Genomic DNA, 19,599 nt, shown 5'->3' with positions numbered 1-19,599 from the left:
ATGTATATATAATATTTATTTAGCAACAGGGTCTCACTGAGTTGCTTAGCACCTCATTTTTGCTGAGGCTGGCTTTGAACTCACAATCCTCCTTTCCCAGCCTCCCAAGCTGCTGGGATTACAGATGTGAGCCACCAAGCCCGGCTCCCCAGCCCTTTTATGTTTTGAGACAGGATCTTACTAAGTTGCTGAGGCTGGCTTTGAACTTACAATCCTCTTGCCTCAGCCTTCCAAGCTGCTGAGACTAGAGTGTGTGCCACCATGCCCAGCTCAATTTTAAGAAATTATTTTAATTCTTTAGCCAGTGCATACTTGTCATCCCAGTGATTCAGGAGACTGAGGCAGGAGGATCACAAGTTCCAGGCCAGCCTCTGCAACTTAGTGAGGACCTAAGTAACTTAGCAAGAACCTGTCTCAAAATAAAAAATAAAAAGGGCTAGGGGTTCAATCCCTAGTAACCAAAACATAAAAAGCATGGGGATACAGCTCAGTGATAGAGCATCCCTAGGTTCAATCCCTAATATCTTAAAAAATCATTTTTAAACAAAAGTAAAAAATGAATATTATCATATAGAAAAAAAATGGCAGGGGGGTACTATAGATTGAACCCAATGATGTTTTACCATTAAGCTATATCCCCAGCTCTTTTTATTTTTCAGATAGGGTCTCACTAAGTTGCCCAGGCTAGCTTGGAACTTGCTTTCCTCCTGCCTCAGCCTCCCTACTAGCTGGAACTATAGGTGTGTACCACCATGAAGGCTAGCATACAACTCTTATATACCATCCATGTAAATGCTGATCATATGAACTACAAATCAAACTGTCAATTGTGTGTGTGTGTCTGGTGATAGAAACTCAACCCAGAGCTACAAGCACACTAGGCAAGTGCTTAGCCACATCTTCAAGTCTATATTTAATTTTTAAGTATATGTTGTATAAGACCTACTCTTCAACTTTTAATTATTAGGACTGGGGTTGTGACCCAGTTGTAGAGCACTTGCCTAGCATGCAGGAGGCTCTGAGATTGATTTCTAGTACTGGAAAAAGAAATTAAGCATAAAACAAACATTTTACATTCACAATATGAATGTATAATAGAATGGATGATCTTTTCAGGGATCACTTTCATTTCTATAATAACCCAAACCAGAGAATACTTTCTCTAGATATGTTCCCATAGAATAAGGAGGTTCCTATTTTAACAATCTAATATTTTTTTGTTTTTGTTCTTCATAGCATTGGGGATTGAACGCAGGGATATTATTCTACAGAGCTACATCCCCCGACCTTTTTATTTTTTGAGACAAGTTCTCACTAAGTTGTTAAGCAAAGGGTACCCTTGAATTTGAGCAGGGATTGCAGGGGTGGGGTGCACCACCATGTCCAGCTACGCTATCTACTATTTCAATGTATTTGTTTAATAGATCTCAAACTTTGAGTTCATATCACCATTTGAAATTTGAAATTTAAAATAATTCTGATTGCTCTATAAAATGGAAACCAGTTCAAGGGTACATGTTGAAAAAATGTTTAATAAAGAAAAAAAAATTACAAACAATTAAGCATTTTCTGAAGATCACCTATTAGAAAACAAAATGGTAATTTTTCTCCCCCAAATCAACCCACTCAATATTTTTTAAGCACAAAATAACAGTAATTTATGGCCTCAAAAATACATTTTCTAGGATATCTAAAGTGAATTTTTAAAAATTTCATGATACCTTTAAGACCGTGTTTCAGACAATGTTCCATAACAACAAAGAACTGCTGCAAAGGGGGATAGTCAGAGTCCAAAGTGCGACCAAAGCTGAGAGCAGATTCAATGAGTCCTTTGATACTCAGTTTAGCCATGTTTAACAAGTTTGCTCTCTCTACAGCTGTGGGGTCTTTTGTAGCTGGAAACATAAGAAAGGAGTCCAACATCATTCACAAGACAATGAAAAATATACAAACTTTGTCCCTTCCCCTATAAAATGAACACTGGTTTGCTTTTCCTTTTTCCTGATTATCTCCTACCTAACTTCTCTTTATGTCTCTCTCACTCATACCATAGCAAACTGCCATGCCTGCTCCAGCCAAAGGTCTGAATCATTTTTAAGTTTCTGCAGTTTTGCCATTCTCCTACAGTTGTTCTACTGTATGGAAATTCTTCTCTACAAATGAGTTTTTAAAATGATTTTCTAAGGAGATAGGTTGGGGACATAGGTGACACATTTAAGGGCCTCATGCAAATGGTAGATAATAGATATGCTCTTAAGGATAAATTCCAAGCAAAAAAATGTTCAGAATAAACCTGTAATAAAATAAAAGGTAAAGCTCTAAGATACTACTATCTCTCATAACAAACACATCCGTTAAAACAGTAATACCGACAAAAACGAAGAAGCGGAAGCTGCTCACTTCTCTCAGTCACTTCAACCTTCTTTCTATCTTGTTTTTCCATTCCAATTGTAGTTTTGTATTGCATGAACCACAGTTCCCTGTCCTTCCATATAGCTGGTGATGTCTGTGTTTGAGTTTGAATGCCAAGACATATTTTAAAGTCCAGATTTTTAACTGACATTTTCAACTCACAAATATATCTTCTCTCACACAAATTTTATTCTTTAAGAAATACAGATGCTTCCCCATACTCTCATCACTTGGGACTGGCAGGAATATTTTCAGAAAACAGAGATGACAAAGCTGAGGTGTGGAAAAATGAAACACTTTGTGGTGCATGCCTATAATCCTAGCGACTCCGAAGGGCAAGACCTGCAAATCTGAGATCAGCCTTGGCAACTTAGCAGGACTCTATTTCAACATAAAAAAAAAATAGAAAGGGCTGGGGATATAGCTCAATGGTAGAGCGCCCCTGAGTTCAATCCCCTTTAGCACAAAGGGGGAACAAAGCACTTAGTATAACACTTAATTATCTATAATAGCTGACTAATGTACAAGCCCAAGTAGTCAAAGTGCCCATTTTTCCTTCACTGAACAAAAATTCAGAGTTCCGCATAATTTAGTATTCTAGATCTGACTTCAGCTAGCTATCATGAAGCATTACATTGAATTCTTAAGAATTTAAAACACAAACCCAAGTGTTATGACCAGGCCGACTTAATGGAATACGTGTGGACCATTATTTCTTCAAATCTGCATGGTGGTAGGGCTCCCCAGTGAAACCACCTGATGTGTCATAATCTGTGACGATTCTCATTTTATAGTGCCCATCAAAACCCATAACGCGGGATATGACAACCATACAAAGGATCACCGCAGCTGCTGGGCGCAGGTTGGTGCTAAGTACCTGAGACTGCCAGGCGGAGGACTTTTGCGCTGCGGCCACGCCCTAGCAGGACTCCGTGACTCGGGTGAGGCTGCAGATGCACCGAGAGACCAGGCAATGGGCCCCTCTGCGCACCTAGCCGAGGCCTGGAGCCCGTTCCCTGCCTCTCCTCCTACCCCAACCCAAGGCCGCCTCCGGCAGCCCCCCAAGACCCCCGCGGAGGGCTCACCCAGGGTCTTGCACGGCATCGCTCCCCCTCTCTCGGCGTGGGGCGCCCAGGCCAAAACCTGAGATGCGTCTTCCCTCCGCCACCCCCAAATCTGAAAAGTCATCGCTCGTCCCAGATTGTAACCCCGACCCCGGAGCGACACCCAGCCCGCCTCGTCTTCGCTCCCTAGAAGCCGTCAGACCTCCAGTGCTCGGCCACCAGACCCCGGAATCCAGGCGGGGGCGGGAAAGAACAAGGTGGGGCCGCGCGTTGCCATGGCGACCCCGAGCCCCCGAATCTAGGCTGCCCCCGCCCACCCCAGGTTCCGGCCCCAGATCCGACTCCACGGCCCCCCCAGCCCCCGCGCAGGCCTCCCCGCCCGGCCGCAGCCTGCAGCCCTTGACGGAGGGCGGCGTCAGCTGTCGGCCGGCTCCCCTTACCCATGGCGGCGGCGCGGTCTCGGGCGGGGGCTCCCTGGGCCCGGCCACTAGCTCCCTGCAGCCGCTCGGCGGCCGCCACCGCATCTGCACCGGGCCCGCTGCGGCCCACAGCGCCCCCGGCGGCGGGAGGGCGCCCGGGCTCCAGCGGGGGACGACGGAGTCTGCAGCCCGCACGCGAGAAAGCCCGCCCCGCTCAGCCTCGGTGTCCACTCGACCCGGAAGAGAAGGAAGGGAGCTGGACCAGAGCTCGGGAGTGGGAGCTGGGCGCCGGACCTCGGCGGGGCTTCTCGTCCCGGCGCCTCGCCAGAGCCCAAATCCCGGATTTTAACGGGGGATTCGAGGCACGTGCAGACGTTTCCGTGCCCACGGGCTGGCCCAGACCCCTCTCCTTTCACCTTCTCAAACTCACAGAGGACCAGGGAATGTAGAAAACATGACGCAGTTCACAGTAGGTAGAAGCCCACTGAAATTAGGTAGGCAGCTCCAAATCACGTCGTTAAATCAGGAAACACACAGGTTTATAAGGTGTCACGAGCAACGGTCTCATTGATCAAGGAGAGGTGTGAGGGAAAACTAGCGTTTTCTCCTTCGGGGAGCGGAAAAATGAGAACATCGCTAGGCACGATGGCGCACGCCTCTGATCCCAGCGACTGGGGAGGCTAGGGCAGGAGGATTGCGAATTCGAGGCCAGCCTGGGCAACGTAGCAAGATCCTGACTCAAAATAGAAAATAAAAAGGACTGCGGAGGTAGTGCAGTCGTAAAGCGATACTGGGTTCCATCTCCAGTGCCACTAAATAAATAAATATGTTTAAAAATAAAACAATGCTCAGATGACAGACACTAGATTTAAGTCAAGTCAATTCAGGAAAAGTAAAAGTAATTATTTTTAAGTTAACGTATTTTTGTTTGAGTTTTTAGCCCCTAAGCCATTATTATAATTATTATTGTGAGACAGGATCTTGCTAAATTGTTTAGGGTCTTGCTAAACTGCTGGAGCTGGCTTTGAGCCTTGAACTTGAGAACCTCCTGCCTCAGCCTCCTCAGTCGCTGGGATTACAGGCATGCACCCCAGCACCCAGCAAAAGTAATCTATTACCTAGTCAGATCTGTAGCAGTTCAGATTATAACTGAACTTGAAAGACCTGGTATCTTGTGAAATTGAAATTCTCTTTATCAATTTGGCTACTATAAAGTTCTGTTATGCTTCTTGTGGTTTTAAATTTTCTTTATTGTGAGATAATCATAAATGGATAAAATGTATAAAACATATGTACTGTTTCCTTAAAACGTATAGTATATAGATAGATATCTTTTATAGTGATTCCTTAAACCATACATATACACTATATATATATATATATATATATATATATATATATATGTGTGTGTGTGTGTGTGTGTGTGTGTGTGTGTATACACACACACACACTATACACACACACACTATACACACACACACACTGAAACCATATATATACACTACATATATGGTTTAAGGAATCACTATAAAGTAATCATCACCACATCAAGCTTAGAACAGAGTCACCCTCCCAGGAAAATCCCCCTAAACCGTAGTCTCACTCATCCCCCAGAGTTAAATACCATTCTGATCTTTATGAGAAGAATTTTCTTGCTTTTATGTATAACACCATCACCTAAGTATGTACCCCTAAACAATGTCGCTTCCAACAGGCATACTACTGAGTAATTTTGTTGCTTTTTTCTTTTGCACATCACCATGTTCTTGAGATTCATCCAAGTCCACAAGGAGTTTCCACTTTGGACTGTTTTCAAGGTGCACATCCATCCTTCAGTGCATGTACTAAAAGTCTCAAGGGCATATGATTAACTGGAATTCCTGGAAATGTGGGTATACCTTTCTTTAAACTGACCAGATAAATTCAAAGTGTTTTCAAAACTTTTTCCACAATCTGCACTCCTACCAGCACTTAACGTTTTCAGTTGCTTAATGTCCATTCAAGTGCTTGGAATTGTCAATTGTTTTCCAGTCTTGTGAATATGCAGTTGTATGGTGAGTTTATTTTGTATTTATCATTATTACTAATAACATTGAGCACTTTTGCCCATATTTTCTACTTACTTGGAGATCCAAGTTTGCCAAGAAACTGTTCAGGTCTTTAGCCCATTCTTGTATTGTCTTTTCTTTACTGGCTTGTATGATTTTCCTAACATGCTACATACTACTTTGATGTCAGTTATATGTTGCCAGTATGAGGGGTTTTTTTGCCTGATTTTTCTCTTTATGATGACCTTTGATAAGTATACATTCCAATTTTCTTTCTTTGTTGCCATTTTTTCTTTTCTTTTCTTTTTTTTTTTTGGGGGGGGGGGTAATGGGGTTGAACTCAGGGACACTCTACTGAGCCACATCCCCAGCCCTTTATTGTATTTCATTTAGAGACAGGGACTTGATGAGTTGTTTAGGGCCCCGCCAAGTTGCTGAGGCTGGCTTTGAACTTGCCATCCTACTGCTGCAGTTTCCCTAGCCACTGGAAATACAGATGTGCACCACTGTACCAGGCTTTAATTTTCTTATAGTTACATTTATGGTTTACGCTTTAGTATCTTGTTTAAGAAATCCTTACTACCCCAGCTGCATGAAAATCTTGAGAGAATAGCTTTGCTTTTCATATTTAGGTCTGTTATGGCATCCAGAATTGATTTTTGTGAATAATGTGAGATAGGTCCTTATGTACAGTCAACTGTACCGTTTCATTTCATGTTGATCTCCTTTATCCATCAATGAACATATATGAGCAGGTCAGTTTTTAGGCTGAAATCTCATTTGGCTTTCAAAATCACCCTACCAGAAGGAATTACACCCAATTTACAGATGAAGAAACTAACTTCAGAAAGGGTAAATAATCTGCCCAGTGTCACAGAACCAGAATTTTAACCAGCACAAAAATAGTCCCCATTTTCATAAACTCAAAATGAACATTTGATAGTGTTTCATAGAGTTTAAAATTCATGAAAAGTCTAAATTGGTCTACTGTTATCTGGCAATTAAAAGTGCAGGGCTGGGGCTGTAGCTCAGTGGTAAAGTGCTTGCCTCGAATGGGTGAGGTACCAGGTTCAATCCTCAGCACCACATTAAAAAAATAAATAAAGATACTATATGTTCATCTACAACTACATAAATACTTAAAAAAAAAAAAGTTCAGGGCTGAGGGGCTGAGGTTATGGCTCAGTGGTAGAGCGCTCACCTAGCACGTGGGAGGCACTGGGTTCAATCCTTAGCACCACATAAAAATAAATAAATAAATAAATAAAACAAAGGTATTGTGTCCAACTATAACTAAAAAAAAATAAATATAAAAAAAAGTTCAGGGCTGAGATTATTGTTTAGCATGCACAAGGTCCAGGGTTTGATTTTTAGCACCCCCCACAAAAAAAAATTGAAATAAGAACTGAGTATGGTGACTCATTTCTGCAATTCCAGCTATAGGGAAGCCTGAGCCAGAAGGATTGGGAGTTTGAGTCCAGTCTAGACAACATAATGAGATCCCAATTAAAAAAAAAAAAAAGTTGTGATACAAAGGGATGGGAATGTGGCTCAGTGGTTAAGATCCCCTGCGTTCACTCTTTGCCACATCTACTGTAAGAATGAAGACCATTCTCAGCATTCAGACTGTCAACATTCTAAAAAATGTCAACATTACTCTGAAGGCACTCACAGTTATTGTGAAGGGCCCAAGAGGAACCCTCTGGAGGGATTTCAGTCATATCCATGTAGACCTCAGCCTCCTTGGAAAGAAAGAGAGGCTACGGGTTGACAAATGGTGGGGAAATAGAAGGGAACTGGCCACTGTTCGCATGATCTGTGGTCATGTAGAGAACATGATCAGGGTGTTACACTGGGCTTCCGTGACAAGATGAGGTCTATGCTTACGTCCTATTAACGTTGTTATTCAGGAGAGGAGAATGGGTCTCTTATTGAAATCCGAAATTTCTTGGGTGAAAAATACATCCTCAGGGTTCGGATGATGACAGGTATTGCTTGTTCAGTGTTTCAAGCTCAGAAAGATGAATTAATCTTTGAAGGAAATGACATTGAACTTGTTTCAAATTCCAGCTGCTTTAATTTTGCAAGCCCCAACAGTGAAAAACAAGGATATCAGAAAATTTTGGGGACGGCATTTATGTTTCTGAAAATGGAACACTTCAGCAGGCTGATGAATAAGATCTAAGAGTGTTCCAGCCACAGAAACACAGTCCTGGAGTCAATCTGATATTTCAGTGATGCAATAAAAGATCTCTATTAAAAAGGGCTGGAGATATAGCTCAGTGGTAAAGCACCCCTGGGTTCCATCCCTAGTGACATATTTAAGTACAGGGAGTATACTTAATTAAATCACAAAATGCTAGTCAAAGTTTCTATCCCTAGTACACTACCCACAAACACAGATAGTAACAGTTTCTAAAAATTAATGTAAAGGGGCTGGGATTGTGGCCCAGTGGTAGAGCACTTGCCTAGCATGTATGAGGCACTGGGTTTGATCCTCAACCCCACATAAAAAAAATAAAATAAGGTTAAAAAACTAATGTAAAAATCTTTCATGTGCCAAAGCAATATGCAAACAAGAATTGAAAGACTTAATCCCCTGGGTATATCTTGGTTCAATCTTCCCAGGGTTGAGTCCCAATCACTTTAACAGTAGTGACTTGTGTGAACTGGATGGGCTTCCCTATGAGCTAAAAACACTTTCTTTTCTCTCTCTCTCTCTCTCTTTTTTTTTTTTTAAGCAGGGCGGCAGGAGTACAGGGGATTAAACCCAGGGTGATTAACCACTGAGACACATCCCCAGCCCTTTCTAATTTTTTATTTGTTCTTTTTAGTTATACATGACAGTAGCAGGTATTTTGACATATTACATATACATGGGGTATAACTTCCTATTTTTGTGGTCCCAGCCCTTTTTATATTTTATTTCGAGACAGGGTCTCACCAAATTGCTTAGGGCCTCACAATCCTCCTGAGCCATTGGGATTACAGTGGGCACCACCATGCCCAGCAAAAGCTGTCTTTTTAATCACCAAATCAGTCCACTAAATTCAGGTGGACCAGCTTGTCACATCACACCACAGAGCTTTCAGTTGTATCCCGAGCTGGCCCAAGATTCGATTTTCTTACAATGACAATTGTAATGCTTCTAAACATTTGCATAGCACCTGGAAAATATATAAACACTGAATGGGGAACACACAATGGCTGTGAATATTGCTGAATTATTAATTGGAACATCTGGATCTGGCAATGACTTGGCCAAGGTCATTAACTAAACCAGAATATCTATGCTAGATACTTCACAGGGCTTAATTCAATTGAGAGAATAACTATGAGAAATGTTGGTAAATTTTAAAGCATGCTACTATTAATACTGCTGATTTTTAAAATATAGACATCATAAAGCAACACATATATACTATTACAGTAGAAAGGGGATAATTATGTTTGGAAGGGAAAAAAAATCAGAAAAGCACCCTTGGAGAAGGTGGCACCTTAAAGTCTTTGGTACTGCATAGAGTTACATAAATGGTAACAGAGGAACAGACATTGTAATACTGACCGACTCCGCCGCAGCACTGGGCCAGGATGCAGTGGAGGGCCTCGCTGTGCCTACAGGCAGGAGTAAATGACAGGCTGCATGCACAGTGCGAAGGAGGCTTTCTTGAGGTGTTTTATGAGCACATTCCTTTACTTTACAACCAAGGTGACTCTCTTTAGATTCTCTCCCAAGTTCTGGAGATAAGAGGAATGGCCAGCTCCCCCTCCCCATTTCCCTCATTACCACATTCCTTTAGAGAACTTATCTCACTGCACTGCAAGTTTTCCCAGAAACTGGTTCGTGTTTAACCCAACAATAAGAAAAGCCTTCTCTAGATTAATAGTGCTTTTGACCTAGAAATGCACAAAGTGAGGAACCAATGACACTACTGTTACTGGTGACTGGTAGCCACCTGTTCTGGGCCCTGAGCATGGAGTGGGGCACAGGCACTGTTAGTTCTTTGACGATTTGATCTGAACCTCAAATTTATGCCCCGCCTCCAATTCACAGCACCTTTAAAAAAAAATTTTTTTTTAGTTGTAGATGGACACAATACCTTTATATTATTTTTTATGTGGTGCTGAAGATCAAACCCAGTGCCTTACACATGCCAGGCAAGCGTTCTACGCTGAGCCACAACTCCAGCCCCTAAATGGTGAGATCTGGAGACCAAGGGAGATCCCAAAATGAAAGGAAACATGGAACTCTTCCCCAGGCTCCTCTTGAAGCTTTACTTCTCAGGCCGTACAAACTTTTATTGAAGCAACCACTTGACTAAACCAAAGAACTTTCTGATCCATTTCACTCCCAGGAATTGAAATCATCTTAGATTCCTTCCTGACTTATATTTTCATGATACGTAACAGCGTCCTCTGCAGTCCTCCCTGTCAGATCAATGATTTGTCTATGATCAGGTCCACTCTGTGCATCCTTCAGGAATCTCTCTATAATCCTAACTCTCCTTGGTTTCTGGATTTGTCAATATTAATAATGTATGACACAGTAAAGTCCATCAGTAAAAAACAATTTATTAAATAAGAATTTCAAAGGTAGAAGCAATAATTTTAAAAATATCTAACATTCATTAAACAAAAACACTCAATAGAAAGATTTTTCCTCCAGAAGATGGATACCCTAAGGCTAAACTCTGTCATCATATATACAATTAATCACTCTGCGGTATCTTTATACAAAAAGGGAAAATTTAATAATGCCCCCAAAGAGGTAAACAAACAGAATAACTGAAAATAGGGACTATACCTTTTTTTGTGAGTGTGATACTGAGGATGAGGAGATTGAACCCCCAGGGGACTATACCACTGAGCCACACCCCCAGCCTTTTTCATATTTTGAGACAGGGTCTTGATAAGCTGCCCAGGCTGGCCTTGAACTTGGGATTCTCCTGCCTCAGCCTTCTAAGTTGCTGGGGTTATAGGCATGCATCACTGTGCCCAACTTGCAGATACAATTCTTATGACTGAATCTATAAATCAAATTAGTTTTGAAATTTTAGACTTAAAAATATAAAGCTTAGATCCAAAATTTAATCCATCTTTAAAATTGGTAAAAAAATCTTGTCAATTTTTTTTTTGGGGGGGGGGCGTGGTCGGGTACCAGGGATTGAACTTAGGGGCACTTGACCACTGAGCCGCTTCCCAATTTCCCAAGTTGCGCCACCGCGCCCAGCCTCAAACTCTTTATCTAGGTCATACAAAAATGAATTTATCATACCTATAAATTTAGACTTTCCAAAGTTTGGAGCACATCTGCACTGGTAAAAAGGTAGTGCTGGATTTTGTATGGCAATAGAATTTTATGTTAATAAGATTAAAAAAAAAAAATAGAAAACAAAAATCTGGAACTCTGCACAGAGTACATGTAACTTGCGTTTCCTCCCTTTGGATAAAAGTCATTTTCACAGTTTAACCAAACACGGCCTTTATAGCAAAGCTAAATTATGAATCTTAGACACGAGCCAAGAGACACTGTTCATATATCAAAAAGCAAGGAAAACAGCATTTTATCCTCTTTGAAAATCATCCAAAATGTTACAGAGACTTTCATGTTCTCTTGACGGGAGATCAATGATGTAGGACAAATTAAGGAAGATATACTAAACACAGTATGAAATTGCACAAAAACATTCATGACATTATTTCACATTTTGTGATTTGGTTTACTACAAAGAAATGTCAAGATCTTATGGTATTCTATGGATACTTATACACTGAGGCAATAAGATTTATATATTTTAATCTAAGACTGTAAAATAAGGCAAGGGATGTAGTCAATGGTAGAGTCATTGCCTAACATGCATGAAGCCCAAGTTCAATCGTCAGGAACAAATTATATCCATAAAGTAAAAAATAATGGAATGTGCTGGGTATAGTGGCACATGTCTGTAATCCTAGTGGTTTGGAGGCTGAGGCAGGAGGGTGGTAGGTTCAAAGCCAGCCTCAGTAACAGCGAGGTACTAAGCAATGCTGAGGATTGAACCCAGGGCCTCACGCTTCGAGGCAAGTGCTCTGAGTGGCAACTGAGCTACAACCCCAGCCCTCTCCCCCCCACCCCCTTTTTCTTTTTGGTACCAGGGATTAACCACTGAACCACATCCCCAGCGCTTTTTATTTCTTGTTTTAAGACAAGGGCCTTGCTAAGTTGCTGAGTCTGGCCTTAACTTGCAATCCTCCTGTCTTAGCCTCCCTAGTTGCCAGGATTACAGGTGCCACCACACCTGGCTCAGTTTTTTAATGTAATATTTTACCTTGGATTGAAAACAAAGTTATAAATTTGGAGTTGCAGAACCAGAAGGGATAACCCATTTTCCTACACCTGCGATTTGTAGGACAATGGATCACATTCCTTTTTTCTGTTTCTCAATTCAGAAACTATCCCTCTCCATCAACTCATTACTTCACTACTGGCTTACATGACTCCCTGAAAATTGTTCTCTTTCCTTTGCTGAATCAGATCTTTGAAATATGCCCATGGAAAACGTAAGACTCTGAGTCTTAATTTATATAAGGACATAAAGTACTCACAGTAGCACAATTCAATGCGACCATATACATAATAAAAAGGATATTAATTTTTCTGTGTTTAGATAACAAAATAACTTCTCCAAAGGAGGATAGCGCTTCAGTGAGGACACGCAGCCCAGGAGAATCAGTTTATGTTTGGCTCTGGTGATAGCAACATTGAGACGCCGCCAATCTTTCAAGAGTTCACCAAGCTGTAAAATAAATAATTTTAAATTCTTTGAGTTTTCTTACACTGTATGTTTGAGTTTGTTTTGACAAAGAACTTGGCTTATCATGAAGTATTTCCCTACTTTTAAAATATAAATTATAAAAAAGATTTATCAACACAATGACAATTCTAGGCACCTAGAAAAACTTGCCAACCTCAAATATTTTATGTTGTGATATCCTAGGCACATTTTAAAATTATTAATTACAAGTAACAAAAAGGACTAAAGCTATCTCCATTCACTGTAGCAATGTTTATAATAGTAATTAAAATTGTGAAAATAGAGGAGTAAATACAACATGTCTATACATACTGGCAACTACGAAACTGAAAATAAATAAATAAATAAATTAAACCCCTCCTTTGTGTAGTCACATGGAAAGATTTCTAACATATTTTAAGTCGAAAAAGCAAAGTCTGGGGCTGGGGATGTGGCTCAAGCGGTAGCGCGCTCGCCTGGCATGCGTGCGGCCCGGGTTCGATCCTCAGCACCACATACAAAGATGTTGTGTCCGCTGAAAACTAGAAAATAAATATTAAAATTCTTTCTCTCCTAAAATAAATATTAAAATTTAAAAAACAAAAAAAAGAAAAAGCAAAGTCTGGAATATTATCTAGAAGACTGCAAAAAAAAACTAAAAAGATGTGAGTATCTCTAATATAAGAACTGAGTAGATAGATGAGCAGTAGAGGAGGAAGGAGATTTTATACATATTTTAAAGACCATAAGAATGTATCAGGTAGTCAAGAAAAATAAAGGGATAAAAATGCAAACAAAAAACAAAATAAAATAAAATCTGTAATTATCTTTAATGTCAAAGAACATAAGGAAGGCTCTGTGTTTAAAATGCCTAGCCATGTGTGGTGGCACACACCTGTAATCCCAGAAACTTGGGAGGCTGAGACAAGAGCATTGCAAGTTCTAGGCCAGCCTGAACAACTTAGTGAGATCCTGTCTCAAAATAAAAAACAAAAAGGCGAGGATAGCTTGATGGTCAAGTGCCACTGGTTCAATGCCCAATGCCCAAAACAAACAACCACAACAACAACAAAAACCCACAAAGCCTCAAACACAATATCCGAGAGGTGAAAGCAATCCAAATGTCCATCCATGGATAAATAAAACATGGTACGTATAGACAAGGGAACACTTAAAAAAGAAAAGAAATACTGACATATGCTACAACATGGATGAACACAAGTGAAATAAGCTAGTCACAAAAAGACAAATACTGTTTGATTTCATTTATACCCAGAAAAGTCAAATTCAGAGACAGAGAGCAGAATGGTGGTTATAGGACTGAAGTGGGGCATAATGGAGAGTTTTTCATGAGTACAGAATTTTAGATCTGCAAAATGTAAAGAGACAGAGGCAGGAAGGCCAACTTTAAGGCCAGCCTGGGCAAAGTAGCAAGATCTTGTTTTAAAATATAAAATGAAAAGGGAACTTAGGCACTGTGGTTGTATACTCCCAGGGGATTACAGTCAGGAGGACTGCAAATTCAAGGGTAGCCTCAGCAATTGAGCAAGACCACAAACTGAGTGAGGCCCTAAGCAACTTAGGGAAACCCTGTCTCAAAATTTAAAAAACAAATAGAAAGGGCTGGGGATGCAGCTCATCAGTAAAGCATGCCTGACTTTAATTAATCCCCAGCATTGCTCCTCTCCAAAAAAGATTAAAATGGTAAATTTAATTTTTCTTTTTAACCACAATTTTAAAAAGAGAGTGCTAGAGGTGTAGCTCAGTGGTAGAAAACTTGACTAGCACACACAAGGCCCTGGACCCCAAATGAAAAAAATGACAGAAAGAGAGAGAAGACAGAGACTATGACTGATTCCCGAACGAGTCAGTGGCAAATACAATCAACTTACGGTTCCATCCTTATTACTTCTAACAAAAGACACTAGGATGATTCTTTTGTCTCTTCCTTGGTATTTATCTACTGTATTAACTTCGACCATCTTAACAGAAGAATGTTCCAACAAATCGTTGATGATCTTTAATTGCTGCCTATATGGTGCAATGATACCAATATCAGAGGGATTACATCCAGCCTAAACAGAAAAGGACACAGTTTTAAATGAAGAATCCTGACTTTTATTCCTTTGATTTTTAGAGATTTATGAAGGATACTGGTTAATGGCTTATGGGCCACTAAAAAGTGCTACCCCACAAAAGAAGAGCACACAGAAAACCCATCCCAGTGTAAAAGTTCCCAATGCCCAATCACATTAACTACAGCACAGAGTGACATGATTAGAATGACAAAACCATCCTAGATGGAAAACCCAAATGTCCTTATTAAAAAACACATCTTGAATTAATTTTCTCCAAATGAAGCAAAAACAATGGGGCTTCAGTCCTTCTATGTTAACAAGAGTTAAAACCAGATCTTAAATTTCCTACAGCCTAATAGTAAGTAGTTCATTACTCTGCTCCTTAATATTGATTAGCCTTAAAAATTCTAAATTACCTTAATAAACACTGAGGTCAGAAAAACTATGAGTTTGGCTTCTGTTATGTTGCTCACACCACCTTTTTCAACTTGTTCTGGTGCTGGAACCTAAGTTAAAAAAAATACGTAGTTCACTTATAATACAGTCTCTAAAGGTCAGAATACTTAAGTGTGCAGGTAGCTTAGAAACTCCACTGCTGGGGTTTGGAGACAGGAGAAATATTGTTGAAGTGAAGGTGGAAAAAAAATCAATAGAAATGAATATGAGCACTTTTAAAAAGGAACATGAGGGCAACTCAACTTAAACATGCCGTGCAGTTCAGACTAAAATCTCTAGGAAAGCTGACCATACGCTAGGCTTCACGTAATTCACTCTATTACCTTACCTTTTACAGGAATCAAAGGCAGACTAGCAAGTAATTTTCCCAGGGCCTCACAACAGATCCTGACACAAGACTCAAACTTAGACCTGGTTGTAGTATCAGTTTTTACATTTTCTTGTCTCCTTTTATACAAATAATGGAAAAAATAAGGGTGCTAGGCTCTGCCAAACCTGATATAACTCTCTAAGGAATACTTTACATCATCCACATTATTTACCTACATTATCACTATGCAACCTTGATTATTTTTTATTTCTTAAAAAATATTATTTTAGTTGTAGATGGACATAATACCTTTATTTTATTTATTTTTATGTGGTGCTGAATATAGAACCCAGTACCTCACATGTGCAAGGCAAGTGCTCTACCACTGAGCCCCAGCCCCAGCCCCCATCTCTTTTTTTTTTTATTTTTAAATTTTTGGTATTAGGGATTGAATCAAGAGGTACTTAATCATGGAGCCACATCCCCAGCTCTTTTCATTTTTTATTTTGAATCAGGGTATCACTAAGTTGCTGAGAACCTCATTAAGTTGCTGAGGCTGGCTAGGAACAATCTGACTTAATAACAAGACAAGTATTATTTTGGGGGTGCTGGGGATTAAATCCAGGACCCCACACATGCTGAAATAGTGTTGTATCACTGAGCCACACCCTGGCCCAAAAGACAATTATTTTAGAGGAGTATGCATATACATAACTGGTAATTATACTTTTATTTGAACTTCCAACTCAATGTTGAGAAGCATTATATAAAACAAGGTAGGTAGGCATGTAGCTCAGCAGCAGAGCACTTGCCCAGCACCTGGTTCCAATCACCAACACTGCAAAAATAAATAAATAAGTGAATAAATAAAACAAGCCAAGTGTGGCGGCACACACCTGTAATCCTAGCAGTTCAGGAGGCTGATGCAGGAGGATCAAAAGTTCAAAGACAGACTCAGCAACTTAGTAAGGCCCTGAGCAACTTGGCGAGACCCTATCTCAAAACAAAAAGGGCTAGGGATGTGTTTTATTGGTTAAGTGCCTCTGGGTTCAATCCTCTCCCACAAAATGATTAATTTTGACATCTATCAACCCCCAAAATAAATCTCCTCCCCCAAATATTGGGCTATAGAAAGAAAAAACTCTGTGTTGAAGTGGGAGAAGTACACATCAGTTTTGCCTTTCTACTGATAAGGTCCAGTGAAATGTATACTAATAGAAACTGAGAAATTTAAATAACAGAACAAAAGCAGTAAAACTAAAGAAAAAAATATTTTTTACCTTTTCTGTATTAAGAAAACAAACAGGATTGTTTGGCTCAAATACTCCAATCAGCCAAGGATTATCAGAATAATCAGCGTAGAATTCCAATTCCAACTTTACATCTTTAAAGTGAGGTAGGTTTATCACTGCATTGGCCACTTTGTCTGATCCACACTCCAGCTTTCCATCATAGGTCAGCTTGTTACTTAGGGACATAATTTTACTAAGAGAAATGCAAAACACAAACTTAAGTTCTGGTACATGAAAATGTGTACATTAAAAAACATTTATTGCTGACACTGTTATAAATACCTGTTCATTCTGTACTGCACAGTTAACTGTACAACAGCATTTTGATTCTTCTCCAGCCTCTTGAATAAGCTTTCACTCATGCCAAGAGCACTGTCAAAAATAAATAAATAAATAAAATTCAGGCTTATCATTGTAGTAATATTGTCCCTTAAAAAGAATCCAGTTTTGGGGCTGGGATTGTGGCTCAGTGGTAGAGCGCTCGCCTAGCACGTGTGAGGCCCTGGGTTCGATCCTCAGCACCACATAAAAATAAAATAAAGGTAGTATGTCCAACTACGACCAAAAAAAAAAATATTAAAAAAATAAAAAGAATCCAGTTTAAAATTAAAATTTAAAGCTGGCCATGATGTTGCACATCTGTAACCCCAGTAGCTCAGGAGGCTGAGGCAGGAGGTTTGCAAGTTCAAAGGCTAACCTCAGCAAATCAGTGAGGCCCTCAGCAACTTAGTGAGACCCTGTCACTAAATAAAAATAAAAAGGGTTGGGGATGTGGCTCAGTGGTTAAATGCCCCTGGGTTCACACCCTGCGCCCAGACACCAACAAATAAATAAGTAAATAAATAAATGAAATGTAAAGATAGGGATGCTAGTGTGAGCCTATAGTCCCCAGGTACTTGGGAAGCCAAGGCCAGAGGAAGTTGAGCCCAGAAGTTAAGAGGCCAGCCTGGACAACCCAGAGAAAGCCTAACTCTATTACATCAAAATATAACAAAACTTAAATACCTGCCTACCTTGCTTCTGGGTTTAGCACCAGGGGAGGAAGCTGCTGATGATCCCCCACCAACACGAATCTCTGAGCAAAAAAAAGTGGCCCCAGGCAAACTGGTTGGCTAATTTGAGATGCTTCATCCACAATACAAAAATCAAAGGTTCTACGGGAAAATATTGGATGGCTTATTCCCATGCATGTTGTTGCAACTATAAGCTGAAAACAAATGAAGAAAATAGATTAGTCATTTAGTATATGAAAGAAATACAGTTTGGTTTTTCCCATTTTTGAAATTAAAAGATCAAAACCAATTTTTGGCCCCTGTAGCAAAAATTCTCCAATATTATTTAATTCTAAAGCATTTATAGCATGTAAAAGTTGGTTTTAATTTTTTTCTACAAAAAAAAAAAAAATCAAGTAAATTTTTTCAAACATAAGCATTATCACGCTTAGATGTTTCTAAATGCAAATCTGAAACATTTAAGAGGCAAGAAGTTAGTTAATTTCTTTAAAAATGTCCACGAGGTTTCCTTATTCTTCCCACAAAGGTTTTCCAAAAACCTAGACCAGAAATGTAGCTCAGTGAAAAAGCACCTGCCTCACAGGTGCAAGGCCCTATATTTGATCCTCAGCACTGAAAATAAAAACAAAAGAAACAAACAGAGGGGGGAAAAACCCCACAACCACAGCCCCAGCCCCCCTAGTGCCAGGAAAGGCTGAGTGGGAAGCCTAGACTGCAGCCCTCCAAGCTGTAACAAGGCACCCTAATAACCATTGGGTGGTACTGGAGGCCAAGCAGGGGATCAGGCCATCATTCATCTCCGCAATGTCAATAGAGAGCACATGGAAAGCCAAACTTCCAAGACCACTCACCCCAAAGTGTTCTGGGAAGTTTGGCTTCCCATGGAGGTGGGAGGTGGGGGGTGTGGGCAGGGAGACTGCACTTCACTCCCACTTAAGTAATGAGATGGCACAACTTCTTCTCCTACCAGAGCAGCAGAGAGCAAGCCAACTCATACAGCTCTCTTCAGTAACACAATGTCAACATGCTCAAGTTTCAATCAAAACGCACTCATTATAACTAGAATGAGGAAAATCTCAAATTAAATGAAAAAAATAGGAAGACTCAGCAAAGAAACAGACAATAAAAAGAAACAAATGGAAATTTTAGAACTGAAAATACAGTAAGTGAAACCAGGCAGAGTGGTGCTCGCTTGAAATCTCAGCAGCTTAGGAAGCTGAGGCTAGAGGATCTCAAGTTCAAAGACAGACTCAAAAACCTACTAAGACCCTCTCTTAAAATAAAAAATTTTTAAATGAAGAGAACTGGTTTCCAGTTGACTTATCATCCTAAAAGAATTGATAAAGTTAGAAACGATATAATAAAAAAGAAAATCAGGAACATCTAGAGGGAGCAAAACACACAGTAAGCAAAACTACAGATAAAAACAACAGGCTTTTCAAATTTATGTTCAATTGTTGAATCAAAACTTATAATTATTTGATCAAGTTCTCAAATTAAATTAAGATAATTACATTATAAGCAGAAGAGGGAAGTAAAGGGTCTCCAACTTCACCTGAACTGTCAAAATGACATCACTAAATTATGATATTTTATATATATATATTATAATGCCTTAAAAAAAATCACTGAAAGTTATTCAAAGAGATACTCCTCAAAATACAACAGATCAAGACGGGTTTGGCGGTGCACTCCTGTAATCCCAGCGGCTTGGGAGGCTGAGGCAGGAGGATC

General features: G+C 40.0%; 2 protein-coding genes and 1 pseudogene across 3 annotated transcripts in view; 1 reads left to right on the top strand and 2 right to left on the bottom strand.

Annotated features, from left to right (window-relative positions):
- The window catches only part of Rufy2 (RUN and FYVE domain containing 2), a 43,107-nt gene extending 39,084 nt beyond the window's left edge, over nucleotides 1-4,023 (bottom strand). Inside the window, exons 1-2 of one of the 2 annotated variants that reach the window (XM_071611225.1) lie at nucleotides 3,917-4,023; nucleotides 1,722-1,895 (exon numbers count right to left, since the gene is read on the bottom strand). In XM_071611225.1, coding sequence (XP_071467326.1) covers nucleotides 1,722-1,895; nucleotides 3,917-3,920 — 178 coding nt within the window. In that variant the 5' untranslated portion in view covers nucleotides 3,921-4,023. Of the gene's footprint in view, nucleotides 1-1,721; nucleotides 1,896-3,497; nucleotides 3,601-3,916 lie in introns of those variants that run through there. The other variant, XM_027931426.3, reaches the window with a different exon arrangement.
- A 3,521-nt stretch (nucleotides 4,024-7,544) lies between these two features.
- Nucleotides 7,545-8,121, top strand: LOC114089374 (large ribosomal subunit protein uL6 pseudogene; annotated as a pseudogene).
- A 2,420-nt stretch (nucleotides 8,122-10,541) lies between these two features.
- Nucleotides 10,542-19,599, bottom strand: part of Dna2 (DNA replication helicase/nuclease 2) — a 39,534-nt gene continuing 30,476 nt past the window's right edge. The window contains exons 15-21 of the mRNA XM_027931293.2: nucleotides 17,866-18,059; nucleotides 17,135-17,224; nucleotides 16,841-17,045; nucleotides 15,211-15,300; nucleotides 14,609-14,791; nucleotides 12,573-12,719; nucleotides 10,542-11,576 (exon numbers count right to left, since the gene is read on the bottom strand). Of these exons, the coding sequence (XP_027787094.2) occupies nucleotides 11,508-11,576; nucleotides 12,573-12,719; nucleotides 14,609-14,791; nucleotides 15,211-15,300; nucleotides 16,841-17,045; nucleotides 17,135-17,224; nucleotides 17,866-18,059 (978 nt within the window). The 3' untranslated portion in view covers nucleotides 10,542-11,507. The remainder of the gene's footprint in view (nucleotides 11,577-12,572; nucleotides 12,720-14,608; nucleotides 14,792-15,210; nucleotides 15,301-16,840; nucleotides 17,046-17,134; nucleotides 17,225-17,865; nucleotides 18,060-19,599) is intronic.

The sequence above is a fragment of the Marmota flaviventris genome, chromosome 4, assembly GCF_047511675.1.
Source record: "Marmota flaviventris isolate mMarFla1 chromosome 4, mMarFla1.hap1, whole genome shotgun sequence".
NCBI classification, from domain to species: Eukaryota; Metazoa; Chordata; class Mammalia; order Rodentia; family Sciuridae; genus Marmota; species Marmota flaviventris.
This window is presented reverse-complemented; position numbering and strand designations above follow the sequence as displayed.